We start from the raw sequence: 14,094 nt of genomic DNA on the forward strand, positions 1-14,094 counted from the left end.
CCCGAGTCCCCCTTCGACTTGCTCCCCACCCTCCCTTAGCATCAGGCTGACCTGTGGCCTGAGGGGTCAAAGGGGGATCCGGGAAGGGAGACAGGAAGAACGGAGAAAACATGGAAGGAGAAAGGGAGAGCGAGGGAAGGAAGGGAGGCGTGGATGAGAGCAATGCCAGGGGATGAGGCAATGATCCGGCCTTTCCCACTGTGACCACGGGAAGTCCGAACAGGAGGGGGAGGAAAAAGCCCTTATTAGAGCTGGCTATGGGGGTCTTTCGTACACCCTCTCTCGCCACAGCCACATTCTCCTCTGGTCAAGGCACATGGGACTAAAAACAGCCCCAGGGAGGCAAATGGAGCAGCCAACACCTTTCTCTGTGGCTGGAGGAGGGGCTTAGGGCTGAGGGCACTGACACAGCCGGGGTCGTACGGCGTGAAGCCGTCCTACCGACACGTCGGCCACTACACACCGCCGGCACGGCAAAGCCCCAGCCCTCCACTCCGCTAGGACAGCATCTGGCGGCTAAACATCAAGCCAGCGGTCGCCATGACAGCCAGGGTTACAAGTTAAACCGTTAGTTGCCATGACAGCCAGGATGTTAATGCATCAGACCAGTGGACCGGATGGGACAGTGGCAGTGACACAGGGACAACTGTGGATCAGTGGTGGGGGGAGGGGGAGGGGGGGGTACGGGAGCTTCCAGAACACACTGCCTAGCAAGGATTCCTGGTAGCATTTCATTTAATGCAAGGACAAAAACATTGGCTGAAATCCATGACACCACCCGCTCTTTCTGAATTCTAGCAAGGTCTGGCGTGTTTTCACACCGCCCTTCACGGGACAGACCACCCAGATTGTGTGTGTGTGTGTGTGTGTGTGTGTGTGTGTGTGTGTGTGTGGAGGCAGACAAAGGAGTGGGCTCAAACTGGACACAAGCCCTGAGCCCTGGTCAATGGAACTCTGACTCAGAGTCCGTCAGTGAGACACACAGAGGACCAACCCTACAGCCCAACCACAACCCCTCTACAGACCCTACAGACCCTACAGCCCAACCCCAACCCCTCTACAGACCCTGGAGCCCAACCACAACCCCTCTACAGACCCTACAGCCCAACCACAACCCCTCTACAGACCCTGGAGCCCAACCCCAACCCCTCTACAGACCCTACAGCCCAACCCCAACCCCTCTACAGACCCTGGAGCCCAACCACAACCCCTCTACAGACCCTGGAGCCCAACCCCAACCCCTCTACAGACCCTACAGCCCAACCCCAACCCCTCTACAGACCCTGGAGCCCAACCCCAACCCCTCTACAGACCCTACAGCCCAACCCCAACCCCTCTACAGACCCTGGAGCCCAACCCCAACCCCTCTACAGACCCTGGAGGCCAACCCCAACCCCTCTACAGACCCTACAGCCCAACCCCTCTACAGACCCTGGAGCCCAACCCCAACCCCTCTACAGACCCTGTGAAAAGGCAGGACCTTCCCATTCAGGGTCGGGCAAAATATGGCCCCTATCAGGCCAGCAGGATTAAAACATAATTGGAAGGAAATTAATATGGTATTATTAAATAGCCAAATTGCATCTCCATAGAAATGGCCGGAGTTGCCGTGGGTATCAGCTCGTCGCTGTGCAGACAGCCTCAACCTGATAAACGACATTCCACAGGACAACCGCGCCGCCCGGATCCATGACCCTCTCAGCGGAGAACAGGGCCGGGTGTCAGGGGTGCGACTCCAGGTAGAGCCAGCCACGCACCGAGGCCGGACAGGATCAGTCAGTGGGGAAAACGGGGACGTAGTGGAGAGGTCGAGGAGGAACTGTCGCTCTGCATCAACATAGCCGCAGGATATCTACGTGATCATGTATGTAGGATACTGGGTGTGTGTCAGCAAGGGCTCTAGGACTAAATTAGGTGAATGTGCTCGGTCAGCCTAACAATCCCTCAGACAATGTCTGAGACACTCAGCCTGTATGGACTGACCTCAGGCCTTAGGAACCCACACTGACACGCTGTCTGTCTTTCTGTCAGTCTGTACCCTGAATAGCACACTATTAACAAACGTGACTGGGGACCTCTCGAGCCTGATCAAGTATGAGACAGTCCAGGTTAGCTCCTGTGTATACTTCAGGTTTTAATGGAATGGTGGAGCTCTGTGTGTGTGTGTGTGTGTGTGTGAAAGAGAGAGAGTGTTGCCTCACTGAGTCTACATTTGGCTGCAAGTTTCGAGGAAACAAAGTAATTTAGGCCCACAGTTAATTGTGTTACTGATGCATTGACTTTACCACGCTCAACCACATTCTCAGCGGGACACAGTGTTTACCCAAGTATCTACTAAACACATCCACAGACTGTGTGTGTGTGTGTGTGTGTGTGTGTGTGTGTGTATCTGCACTTAGCTTATGCAGACAGGCACACCGCCTCCCTGGCACTGAGCTATTATGAAACCCCTGACTGTTGAAAGTTGAGACATGCACAGAGCATTCTGGTCAGCGTGGCACAATGTTGAATGACTAGTTCTGGGACAGGAAATACACCTGATGCTGTCACCCAGTCTCAATGGACGTCAGTGGTTTGTTCTACAGCAAGTTTGACCCAGGGACATTAAAATGTCGCTGTATTGTTATTTATAGGGCATTAGAATTTGGAGCAATGGGTGTCCTGGTTCTGTAGAAACAGAAAGAGGCAGGGAGCTTAAGAACGAACTACCAGCCAGTCACCTGAGCAGAGAGCATCAGTCTGTGACTCCCCGGCGAGAGTGTGACTCCAACACAGACTTGGTCTCTGGTAAGAGTCACACCAGAAGGAGACCAACTGAACTAACCTCCAATTCACTCAGTCAGCCCTCTGAACATGAATCATCTTTCAAAAACAGAATCCAGCTAAATTTAGACAAACCGTTTAAATAGGCCTATGTAACTGTGGAGAGAAAAAAAGGATCTACATTCCTTGTCACTATTAGGGTAAGCGATTAGCATTAAAGATAAAGACTTATTTAAATATATATTTTTTGAAACTTCCCATTTTGATTGTGTAATACTGTGTTTATGTAATCTGAAAGAGTGGAATTGCCATCACAACTCAGTCATCAAAATCCACGTTTGAGATTGTTTTGACGAAATGGAGGCAACACACAACATAGTACATAACGAGCAGGTACCCGGTTTTGGATGGACAACGCCACTTACACAAGCTGAAGGATCAGCAGTGCTGGTCTGCCAAACAGCGTTTGAATGAGCTTGTTATGAAGTGTGGCGGTACCTCCGGAGAACGGTGACACTGAGGTATAGAGCATTGAGGGGAGTGGTGCTATTTGGAGGGAAAGAGGGGGTTTACGGTTGCAGCACGACAGAGCACGCTGTGGTATGACTGCATCAGCCGAGACAGGAACGGACAATTCCAGGCCTGAGAGGCAGGACTGGGCTCACACTTCTGGCACCAGTCCCAGCTGACACACACCAATAATGAACTAATCATGAAATTAAAAAATCATTATTTTCTCAGTGTGTTAGCTTTAATTCACACTGAGTTAAACCCAATCAGGGCCTGAGGTCTGATCCCTGAGCCGAGAGGAAAACAACTTCTCAACTTTCCCGAAATGCGGATGGTGGTGTCTGTTGGTACTGCGTTAACATGCTCCATACGCACTCCGACTTTGATCTCCCTAACGCCCTAATTATCTATGTACTATAGGGCCGCGACCGTGGTATTATCTATGTACTATAGGGCCGCGACCGTGGTATTATCTATGTACTATAGGGCCGCGACCGTGGTATTATCTATGTACTATAGGGCCGCGACCGTGGTATTAACTATGTACTATAGGGCCGCGACCGTGGTATTATCTATGTACTATAGGGCCGCGACCGTGGTATTATCTATGTACTATAGGGCCGCGACCGTGGTATTATCTATGTACTATAGGGCCGCGACCGTGGTATTATCTATGTACTATAGGGCCGCGACCGTGGTATTATCTATGTACTATAGGGCCGCGACCGTGGTATTATCTATGTACTATAGGGCCGCGACCGTGGTATTATCTATGTACTATAGGGCCGCGACCGTGGTATTATCTATGTACTATAGGGCCGCGACCGTGGTATTATCTATGTACTATAGGGCCGCGACCGTGGTATTATCTATGTACTATAGGGCCGCGACCGTGGTATTATCTATGTACTATAGGGCCGCGACCGTGGTATTATCTATGTACTATAGGGCCGCGACCGTGGTATTATCTATGTACTATAGGGCCGCGACCGTGGTATTATCTATGTACTATAGGGCCGCGACCGTGGTATTAACTATGTACTATAGGGCCGCGACCGTGGTATTAACTATGTACTATAGGGCCGCGACCGTGGTATTATCTATGTACTATAGGGCCGCGACCGTGGTATTATCTATGTACTATAGGGCCGCGACCGTGGTATTATCTATGTACTATAGGGCCGCGACCGTGGTATTATCTATGTACTATAGGGCCGCGACCGTGGTATTATCTATGTACTATAGGGCCGCGACCGTGGTATTATCTATGTACTATAGGGCCGCGACCGTGGTATTATCTATGTACTATAGGGCCGCGACCGTGGTATTATCTATGTACTATAGGGCCGCGACCGTGGTATTATCTATGTACTATAGGGCCGCGACCGTGGTATTATCTATGTACTATAGGGCCGCGACCGTGGTATTATCTATGTACTATAGGGCCGCGACCGTGGTATTATCTATGTACTATAGGGCCGCGACCGTGGTATTATCTATGTACTATAGGGCCGCGACCGTGGTATTATCTATGTACTATAGGGCCGCGACCGTGGTATTATCTATGTACTATAGGGCCGCGACCGTGGTATTATCTATGTACTATAGGGCCGCGACCGTGGTATTATCTATGTACTATAGGGCCGCGACCGTGGTATTATCTATGTACTATAGGGCCGCGACCGTGGTATTATCTATGTACTATAGGGCCGCGACCGTGGTATTATCTATGTACTATAGGGCCGCGACCGTGGTATTATCTATGTACTATAGGGCCGCGACCGTGGTATTAACTATGTACTATAGGGCCGCGACCGTGGTATTATCTATGTACTATAGGGCCGCGACCGTGGTATTATCTATGTACTATAGGGCCGCGACCGTGGTATTATCTATGTACTATAGGGCCGCGACCGTGGTATTATCTATGTACTATAGGGCCGCGACCGTGGTATTATCTATGTACTATAGGGCCGCGACCGTGGTATTATCTATGTACTATAGGGCCGCGACCGTGGTATTATCTATGTACTATAGGGCCGCGACCGTGGTATTATCTATGTACTATACGTGACCGTATTGGAATTCCAAGATACAGTGATTGGCTGGATCAATAAACACAGTCACTGGGTGACTGGCGAAAGGGTTTCCCGGCGTTTATAAAAATATTTGGGCATTGTCACAAACCAGCATGTGCCATAATACCTTCAAATCTGATGTAGAAGCAAAACAATATTGCATGACCAATGTAGGAATCCCTCAATGTAAGGTATAACCAGCTGGAAGCTTACAGGCTATAGAAGATTTTGAATTCATATAAACCTCAGTAACACCCTGCACTTGTTTCGTGAGCGCAGCCCACCGGTTCAAGCAGCGCAACTCAAAGGTAGCAAATCGTCAGCGCAAATAGTAGACGATACAAAAATCTACTTTAGCATTGTGACATTTTTAATGTCATCAGGGGGTGCTGCCAGCGGCCACATCAGCGGAGGAAGCAACCACACTTCCCGACAGCTATGGGTCATTTCAAAGATTTTTTTAATGTAATCAAATTTTCACCAAGAAATCTTGTTAGTTCACGAAAGACCTACTGTGGCCATTCTCGCGTAAAAGTTGTGACATTGGCAATTAGTCTTAAAGCAGATGAAAAATGAGAGAAATTAAGCTAAACAATGAGAAATAGGATTTACAACATGAGAAAATTAGGCCACAACATTTGGTAATTACTGAGTCCAGACATGCAGGCTACTTTAGGAAACTTTCTGAATTGGGAATCCATAGCAGACAGCTCTAAAAATATTTCTTTGCTATAAAAATATTTTTTTTAATGATAGGCCTGCCTTCATCTTTCAAAAAGTAAATGCAACATTATAAGATGATTCTCGTTGACACAAAAAGTATTAAGGGAAAGACAATGAAGATGGAATACACAACTACTAAAATAAAAAGAATGCAGCTCCATAGCATATTGATCAGAGTTGATTAGTCTCTTAAAATGGAACATTTTGCATATCAAATGACAGTGCCTTGAATTAAAATGGTGATCTGTCTGTTATACACAAGATTAACAGATTAGGTCACAATGCACTTAAATTACTGTTGAATAATTTATCAACAATCTTTTTAAATGAAGACCTATTTATTTAGGCCTATTTAAGAGCAAGCAAGCAAGCAATTAACTCAATTGACCAGCTCCACAATATCTGGAATGCCACTCAAATAATAGAAAGACAATTGAAATGTGCCACAGTATAATATTCTAAAAGGCATCTTGAAGCAACCTTGACGTGATCAGGTCTGGCCCGTTTCATTCAGTCCTGGGATGTGGTTTTCTGAGCTGTGTCCAGTCCAGGGTTATCAGAATCCTCGTGCACCGAGTGAGCCTGAACAATACATGGCTCGATGACATCCATAAAGGTCGCTAAAACCGAAAGCTGTTAATAAAAACCCAAGGCTATGACCTTCTGTGATCTTTTTGGATGGCTTAAAGCGAGCTAGCTAAACGACATGCTCCTACACGTCTCCTTGCAAGACTAGCAGCAATGTGCAAATACTTTCAGTGGAAACAGCCAAATGGTCAACAATTTTCAGCTAAACGTCAAAGGGTGGCCGATTCTAGAATCAGTTAATTCATCTAATTGCGTATGTTAGTCCCTCCAGATAAGTCAGACAGAAAGATCCAGAACATTCCATCCAACAGGAGCTGGTCTCTCTATCTATGGGGAGTGGTTCTGCTTTTCAAATAGCAGAATAACTTCTTCCCTGCTGGGCAGGAACCAATAAGGCCTTCCACCTGCTTCCTGACACACTGCCTCTCACACATATACACCCGTTTAAAGCGAGAGAGAGCAGAGCACACGAAGTGTGTCACAATTAAATATTGATAACACATTGTGGAATTGAATTGGCGGTCTTGATTAAAACCTTGCCAGTAGTGTGAGAACCTCCACCTAATAAAAATACAGGTACAATCCAGCACAGAGATACATAAAGTAATGATAGGCAATATTACCAATGTAGCTGCATGTTGTTGTATTGTCTTTGATGATATATCATAAAGTTTAGAAAATATTGTAGGCATATTCCTGCAATATTGTGTGTATCTGAACCAAAACATCAGTGCTTTATGAAAAGAAGTGAAACTTTTTTCAGCACATTGAATTCCATGAGGATTAAAAACTTGTTTCCTCATAACTAACAAAGCTCACATCTGGAGACCAATGACTGGAACATGTAATCGCAATCAAATCCCATTAACAAACCGCAGAACATTGAGAAAATTGCAACATTTAGCACTTACCTCCAGAGAACATCTCCCACATAGGAAATAGCTATATCAATATAGACTCAGAGAAACACAGAAACAGAAACACATCCTCATTTTCTGTGCAAACACATTCAGCCTTTGAAATACAAACATGGCCATGTTTCAACAGCATGATTTGCATTGTACAGTAGCCATCCCTCTGGTTCTGAATAACCCACTAACTGGCAAATTCCCCATTCCTGCAGATAACAAAACTCTCACCGACACAATTCCAGAACACACATCTGTCAGCTAACTAGGAGGACTCGTTACATTTTTGTTACAAACTCACAACCAACGTCCGTCGACATGTTGTAAGCAAGTCATTAACATTCACTTCCTGTCTTGAAACGCCCCCGGGAGTGCCCTGTTTTAATGGGACGCGGGACGGCAGACAAACAAACGTCTGTGGCACATCGTGTCCACAGCCCCATTTATCACAGCAGCCCCATCAGATGAGCAGGTATTCAGCCGTCGCAGAGGGAAGCGGACGCAGCCCTGACTACAGCCCCGGCCTTTTTCATCTGAGCTAGACTTGAGGTGGGGGGGGGTGGGTGGGGGGCACTGCTGCCTGTCGCGGCCGGCCTCGCCTGGTTTGAACAAATGGGACAGGCAAACGGTGCAGAGGAAGTGGATACGGGAGGTTGTTTTCTGTGTCTTAAGGGGGGAGAGCACCGATGTGGAATGGCAGAAAAGACAGGGACACTCGCTGGGTGTGTGTAGTGCAGAGTGAGACAGGCAGCACAGAAGGCCTCTGACAGAGCATGTTTTTATGGGAGTGCCTGTCTGCCGGAATGTTCGCTGCTCCAGGCAGTGTGCCCACGATAATTCAGCGAACACAATCGCAGTTCAGCTTTTGAACACGTTTCACTCAGAACACCCAGGAATACATTTATTTTATTTTGCCTTCTAAAACCAAATCCAAGGTATAGGCTGTCAGCTACATCTGTCAACCATGTTGAAGGGCCTTGTTTTGGCACCACAGGGAGTGTGAGGAGTTCAAATCCATGAGCGTGCACAATGCACACGGCGCGCACGCACACACACACACACACACACACAGAAACAAGTGCTGGCATCTCTGATGTCAATTAATGGGCTTTATCGCCTTTCCATGGCAACTCCATCCATCGATCTGAACAGATAACTGCCGCTGACCAATTCCTCAAGGCCATTGCACTGCCCATTAGATACAATCACGCATGACCCTGCTAGACGATGCACGCTACTCTCACCACAACCGGAGACCCCACCCACATTCCCCACTAGAGCAGTGTCATTCGCAGTGCTCTCTGCAAGCAAAAGTAACTCAGCCTGGACAGCAGCGGTATAAACGGCAATGAGATACAAGACACTGTCTGACAGCAGCAGCATGCTGCAGACCATGTGCTACTGCAGTGCTGAGTGACAAGAGACAAAACAGACAGAAACAAAAGTATACAGTCCAGGTTGACTCCTAATCTACCTAGATCCTGTGTGTACACGCACACCGTTGCTGCAATAGACATTGAGACATTAAGTGGGCTTTTTAAAAGTCTTGCCAATTTCACTAAACATATGACTGATGGCTTTCTTCCCCTTGGGAGTTTTCAAAAGTACACACGCCCAGATAGATAACTTTACACTTCCTTATATGGAGTAGCCTGCGTGAGGTAGATTGGGTTTTGATAATCACTTTTATTCCAACCAAACAACCCAAATGTTTCTACCTGAGAAGCAAACCGTTGTCTTAACTCACTGTGTCAAAAGGATACAGTCAACACTAGCTAGGGCGTTTTAGCCATAGCATGTTCTATTCAATAACTTGATTATTTATATTTCAGGATAACGAAAATACCACGATAGTTACGATTCATACCATCTCAGAAGGTAAGAGAAATAGGAAATAGTTTCAATGATTTGGGGCAAGGTACAGTATTTATACAACCATTCATCTTTGTAAGCTACAGTAAATATTATGAAGCATAAACCCATATTTGATATTGACCGATCTGATTGTTTGGTGATACATACGACAGGCCTATCAATACTAACCTTCTGGCTTTCATAACGTTGGTTAGCGTTAAGTAGCCAGACGTTAGCGAGCTAAATTTGGCTTTTGAAGAGGTGAAAACAGGAAATGCTTAGTTCATGCACTCAAACGTGTGAAACGTGGCAAATGTACAATAAAAAATATCATTTTTAAACTGCTAATGTTAGCTAGTACACCTAACTAGTTGGTTAGCTAACCTAATTGCTAAACGTTCATCGAAAAATGTAAGAGAGTAAGCTAGTTAGCCTTGCTAACGTTCGACTTTCACATCCACAGACAGGTAGTTAACGGGCTGTAGCTACGCTAGCTAACATTAGCCTACCTGCCTGGGTATCACAAATGACTCAAACACAGAATCAGTCATGAATGTTTCTCAAATATTTGAACAAAATACAAAAATAGCAGCAGATCAATAAGAATTCAAACATATGGTTTCAGACCTCAGAGACATATTTCCCCTACTGTACCTTGTCCAGACAATTCACTTTTTCCGTGGGATACACGACTCTGCCACATCTGCCACACGACGGATTCATGTTTGAGAAATGCTTTCTCTCTAGCTAAGTTATAAAGATCAGAAATATTTATCTGTTAAATGTGTTCTTCCAAAACAATAGGAGTTGAGCTTTGACCGCTGGATTTATCAAATCCCCGAGATTGTTGTCGTTATAATCGCACAGCTGGCTGTCAGTACAGGAACCAGACACCGAAAGCGCGAGCACGGCGCCTCTCTTTCCAATGCCGCGCTCCCGACGAGAAAGGAAAGGGGGTGGTCCCATGGGGACGACGCATGATTTCTGAAGCAACCATGGTTATTGATACATCTTTCAAGTCTTTATCAGGCATCAATCAGTGGAGGTCAGCGTACACTTTAATTGGTATTTATATTCGTTTGATTCCGGTTGATTCCATGGAATAGGGCGCTACACCATTTCAGTGGAACAAATGAACGGCATTATTTGACATTTAACACGTACATAGAATACACACCAACTATCTTCATTGTTCAATCCATAGAACATATTACAAAATCTGACACGATTAGGGAAACCTACCTAGATTAGGGAACGTGCCAATTAATTTGATTTGAGTGACACCTGCTGTCAAAAAATTGAATTGTTTTCACAGTCAGAATGCAAAGATCACAGGCACACAATGCTGTTCTGAATCAGGTATTTGAAAAGTAATTCATGAGGTGTCTCTGATGAATATTCTGAACTGCACGTATGAATGGTTTTTAAACAAAAAAACAAGGCACAAAACATTGAATCAGTTATCAGCTGTAAAATAACAAGTTGTTATTTTACAGCTCTCTCTCTCTCTCTCTCTCTCTCTCTCTCTCTCTCTCTCTCTCTCTCTCTCTCTCTCTCTCTCTCTCTCTCTCTCTCTCTCTCTCTCTCTCTCTCTCTCTCTCTATATATATATATACATACACTCACCTAAAGGATTATTAGGAACACCATACTAATACTGTGTTTGACCCCCTTTCGCCTTCAGAACTGCCTTAATTCTACGTGGCATTGATTCAACAAGGTGCTGAAAGCATTCTTTAGAAATGTTGGCCCATATTGATAGGATAGCATCTTGCAGTTGATGGAGATTTGTGGGATGCACATCCAGGGCACGATGCTCCCATTCCACCACATCACTCAAAATCTCACGATACATGGCCCCATTCATTCTTTCCTTTACACGGATCAGTCGTCTTGGTCCCTTTGCAGAAAAACCACCCCAAAGCATGATGTTTCCACCCCCATGCTTCACAGTAGGTGTGGTGTTCTTTGGATGCAACTCAGCATTCTTTGTCCACCAAACACGACGAGTTGAGTTTTTACCAAAAAGTTATATTTTGGTTTCATCTGACCATATGACATTCTCCCAATCCTCTTCTGGACCATCCAAATGCTCTCTAGCAAACCTCAGATGGGCCTGGACATGTACTGGCTTAAGCAGGGGGACACGTCTGGCACTGCAGGATTTGAGTCCCTGGCGGCGTAGTGTGTTACTGATGGTAGCGTTTGTTACTTTGGTCCCAGCTCTCTGCAGGTCATTCACTAGGTCCCCCCCATGTGGTTCTGGGATTTCTGCTCACCGTTCTTGTGGTCATTTTAACCCCACGGGGTGAGATCTTGCGTGGAGCCCCGGATCGAGGGAGATTATCAGTGGTCTTGTATGTCTTCCATTTTCTTATAACAGTTGATTTCTTCACACCAAGCTGCTTACCTATTGCAGATTCAGTCTTCCCAGCCTGGTGCAGGTCTACAATTTTGTTTCTGGTGTCCTTTGACAGCTCTTTGGTCTTGGCCATAGTGGAGTTTGGAGTGTGACTGTTTGAGGTTGTGGACAGGTGTCTTTTATACTGATAACAAGTTCAAACAGGTGCCATTAATACAAGTAACGAGTGGAGGACAGAGGAGCCTCTTAAAGAAGAAGTTACAGGTCTGTGAGAGCCAGAAATCTTGCTTGTTTGTAGGTGACCAAATACTTATTTTACCAATAAATTCATAAAAAATCGTACAATGTGATTTTCTGGATTTTTTTTCCTCATTTTGTCTTTCATAGTTGAAGTGTACCTATGATGAAAATTACAGGCCTCTCTCATCTTTTTAAGTGGGAGAACTTGCACAATTGGTGGCTGACTAAATACTTTTTTGCCCCACTGTATAAACATATGAACTCAACCGTTCAAATGTTTGAGGTCACTTAGAAATGTTTGAAATGAGTTTGAAACATATATGGAATGAGTTTGAATAAGAAATATTGCAAAATGAATTGGAAATATAGTCAATGACAAGGTTAGAAATAATGATTTTTAATTGAAATAATAATTGTGTCCCTAAAACTTTGCTTTTGTCAAAAAATCCTCCATTTACAGCCTTGCAGACCTCAATTTGTTCAGGTAATCTGAAGAGATTTCACCCCATCCTTGCTGAAGCATCTCCCTCAAGTTGGATAGGCTTCAATCAAGTGCCGTTCCTTGGGCATTTCTCACATGGAATAGCCTTCATTTCTCAGAACAAAAATAGACTGGCGAGTTTCAGAAAAAACATCTTTGTTTCTGGCCATTTTGTGCTTGTAATCAAACCCACAATTGCTGATGCTCCAGATACTCCATTAGTATAAAGAAGGGCAGTTATATTGTTTCTTTAATCAGCACAACAACAATTGCAAAATGGTTTTATAATGATCAATTAGCCTTTTAAAATTATAAACTTGGATTAGCAAACACAACGTGCCATTGGAACACAGGACTTTTGGTTACTGATAATGGGCCTCTGCACGCCTATGTAGATATTCCATTAAACATCTGCCATTTCCAGCTGAAGAGTAGTCATTTACAACATTAACAATGTCTACACTCTATTTCTTATCAATTTGAAGTTATTTTAGTGTACAACAACATTTTGACCAGATAGTTCCGGAAATAACTGGACACAGACACATTTTTTGTTATTGAGGCTGTTTACCAAAATACATCCAAGTTACAGTTAAATAATGAATATGGGCTTAAAATGAAGTCTCTCAGCTTAAATTATGAGGATATTCACATCCAAATTGGAGGAAGGGTTTAGGAATTATAGCTCTTTAATATGTAGAACCCTCTTTTTCAAGGGACCAAATGCAATTGGACATTTGAGTCAAATGCTGTTTCAAAGACAGGTGTGGGCTATTCCTTTGTTATTTCTTCATCAATTAAGCAGGTAAAAGGTCTGGAGTTGATTCCAGGTGTGGCATTCACATTTGGAAGCTGTTGCTGTAAACACAACATGCGGTCAAAGGAGCTCTCAATGCAAGTGAAACAGGTTATCCTTAGACTGCTAATAAAATCCATCAGAGAGATAGCAGGAGCAGTATGAGTGGGCAAATCAACAACATCTAAAAAATCATAACATACATACATTATAACATAAAATATACAGAAACTGTATAACAACACAGGACAATACTAATGGCCACTGAATATAACTGACTGCTACTATCAACAGATGTGTTGTCCCCCACACCTAATGCAGACAGCAACTAGGTCGAAGCCTCCGTCCCAGGTCGAGGGGATCTTCCTGAGACAGGAAGGGCCAAGCCCTGCCGTATGCCCGGACAGGCATGGATCTGAGCACGCCCACGTTAACTATGTCCATCATGCACACCATTCACAGTGAAAGGAAACAACAAATGTACAAACCCGATTCCAAAAAAGTTGGGACAATGTACAAATTGTGAGTAAAAAAGAATGGAATAATTTACAAATCTCAACGTATATTTAAGTCACAATAGAATATAGATAACATATTGAATATTGAAAGTGAGACATTTTGTAATGTCATGCCAAATATTGGCTCATTTTGGATTTCATGAGAGCTACACATTCCAAAAAAGTCGGGACAGGTAGCAATAAGAGGCCGGAAAAGTAAAATGTACAGATAAGGAACAGCTGGAGGACCAATTTGCAACTTATTATGTCAATTGGCAACATGATTGGGTATAA

At 44.7% G+C, this 14,094-nt stretch overlaps 1 protein-coding gene across 1 annotated transcript in view; it reads right to left on the reverse strand.

The window, feature by feature from the left end:
• Nucleotides 1-10,346, reverse strand: part of lasp1 (LIM and SH3 protein 1) — a 42,422-nt gene extending 32,076 nt beyond the window's left edge. Inside the window, exon 1 of the mRNA XM_013136062.4 lies at nt 10,079-10,346. Within this exon, the coding sequence (XP_012991516.2) occupies nt 10,079-10,147 (69 nt within the window). The 5' untranslated portion in view covers nt 10,148-10,346. The remainder of the gene's footprint in view (nt 1-10,078) is intronic.
• Nucleotides 10,347-14,094: the final 3,748 nt, after the last annotated feature.

Source organism: Esox lucius, chromosome 11 (assembly GCF_011004845.1).
Source record: "Esox lucius isolate fEsoLuc1 chromosome 11, fEsoLuc1.pri, whole genome shotgun sequence".
NCBI classification, from domain to species: domain Eukaryota; kingdom Metazoa; phylum Chordata; class Actinopteri; order Esociformes; family Esocidae; genus Esox; species Esox lucius.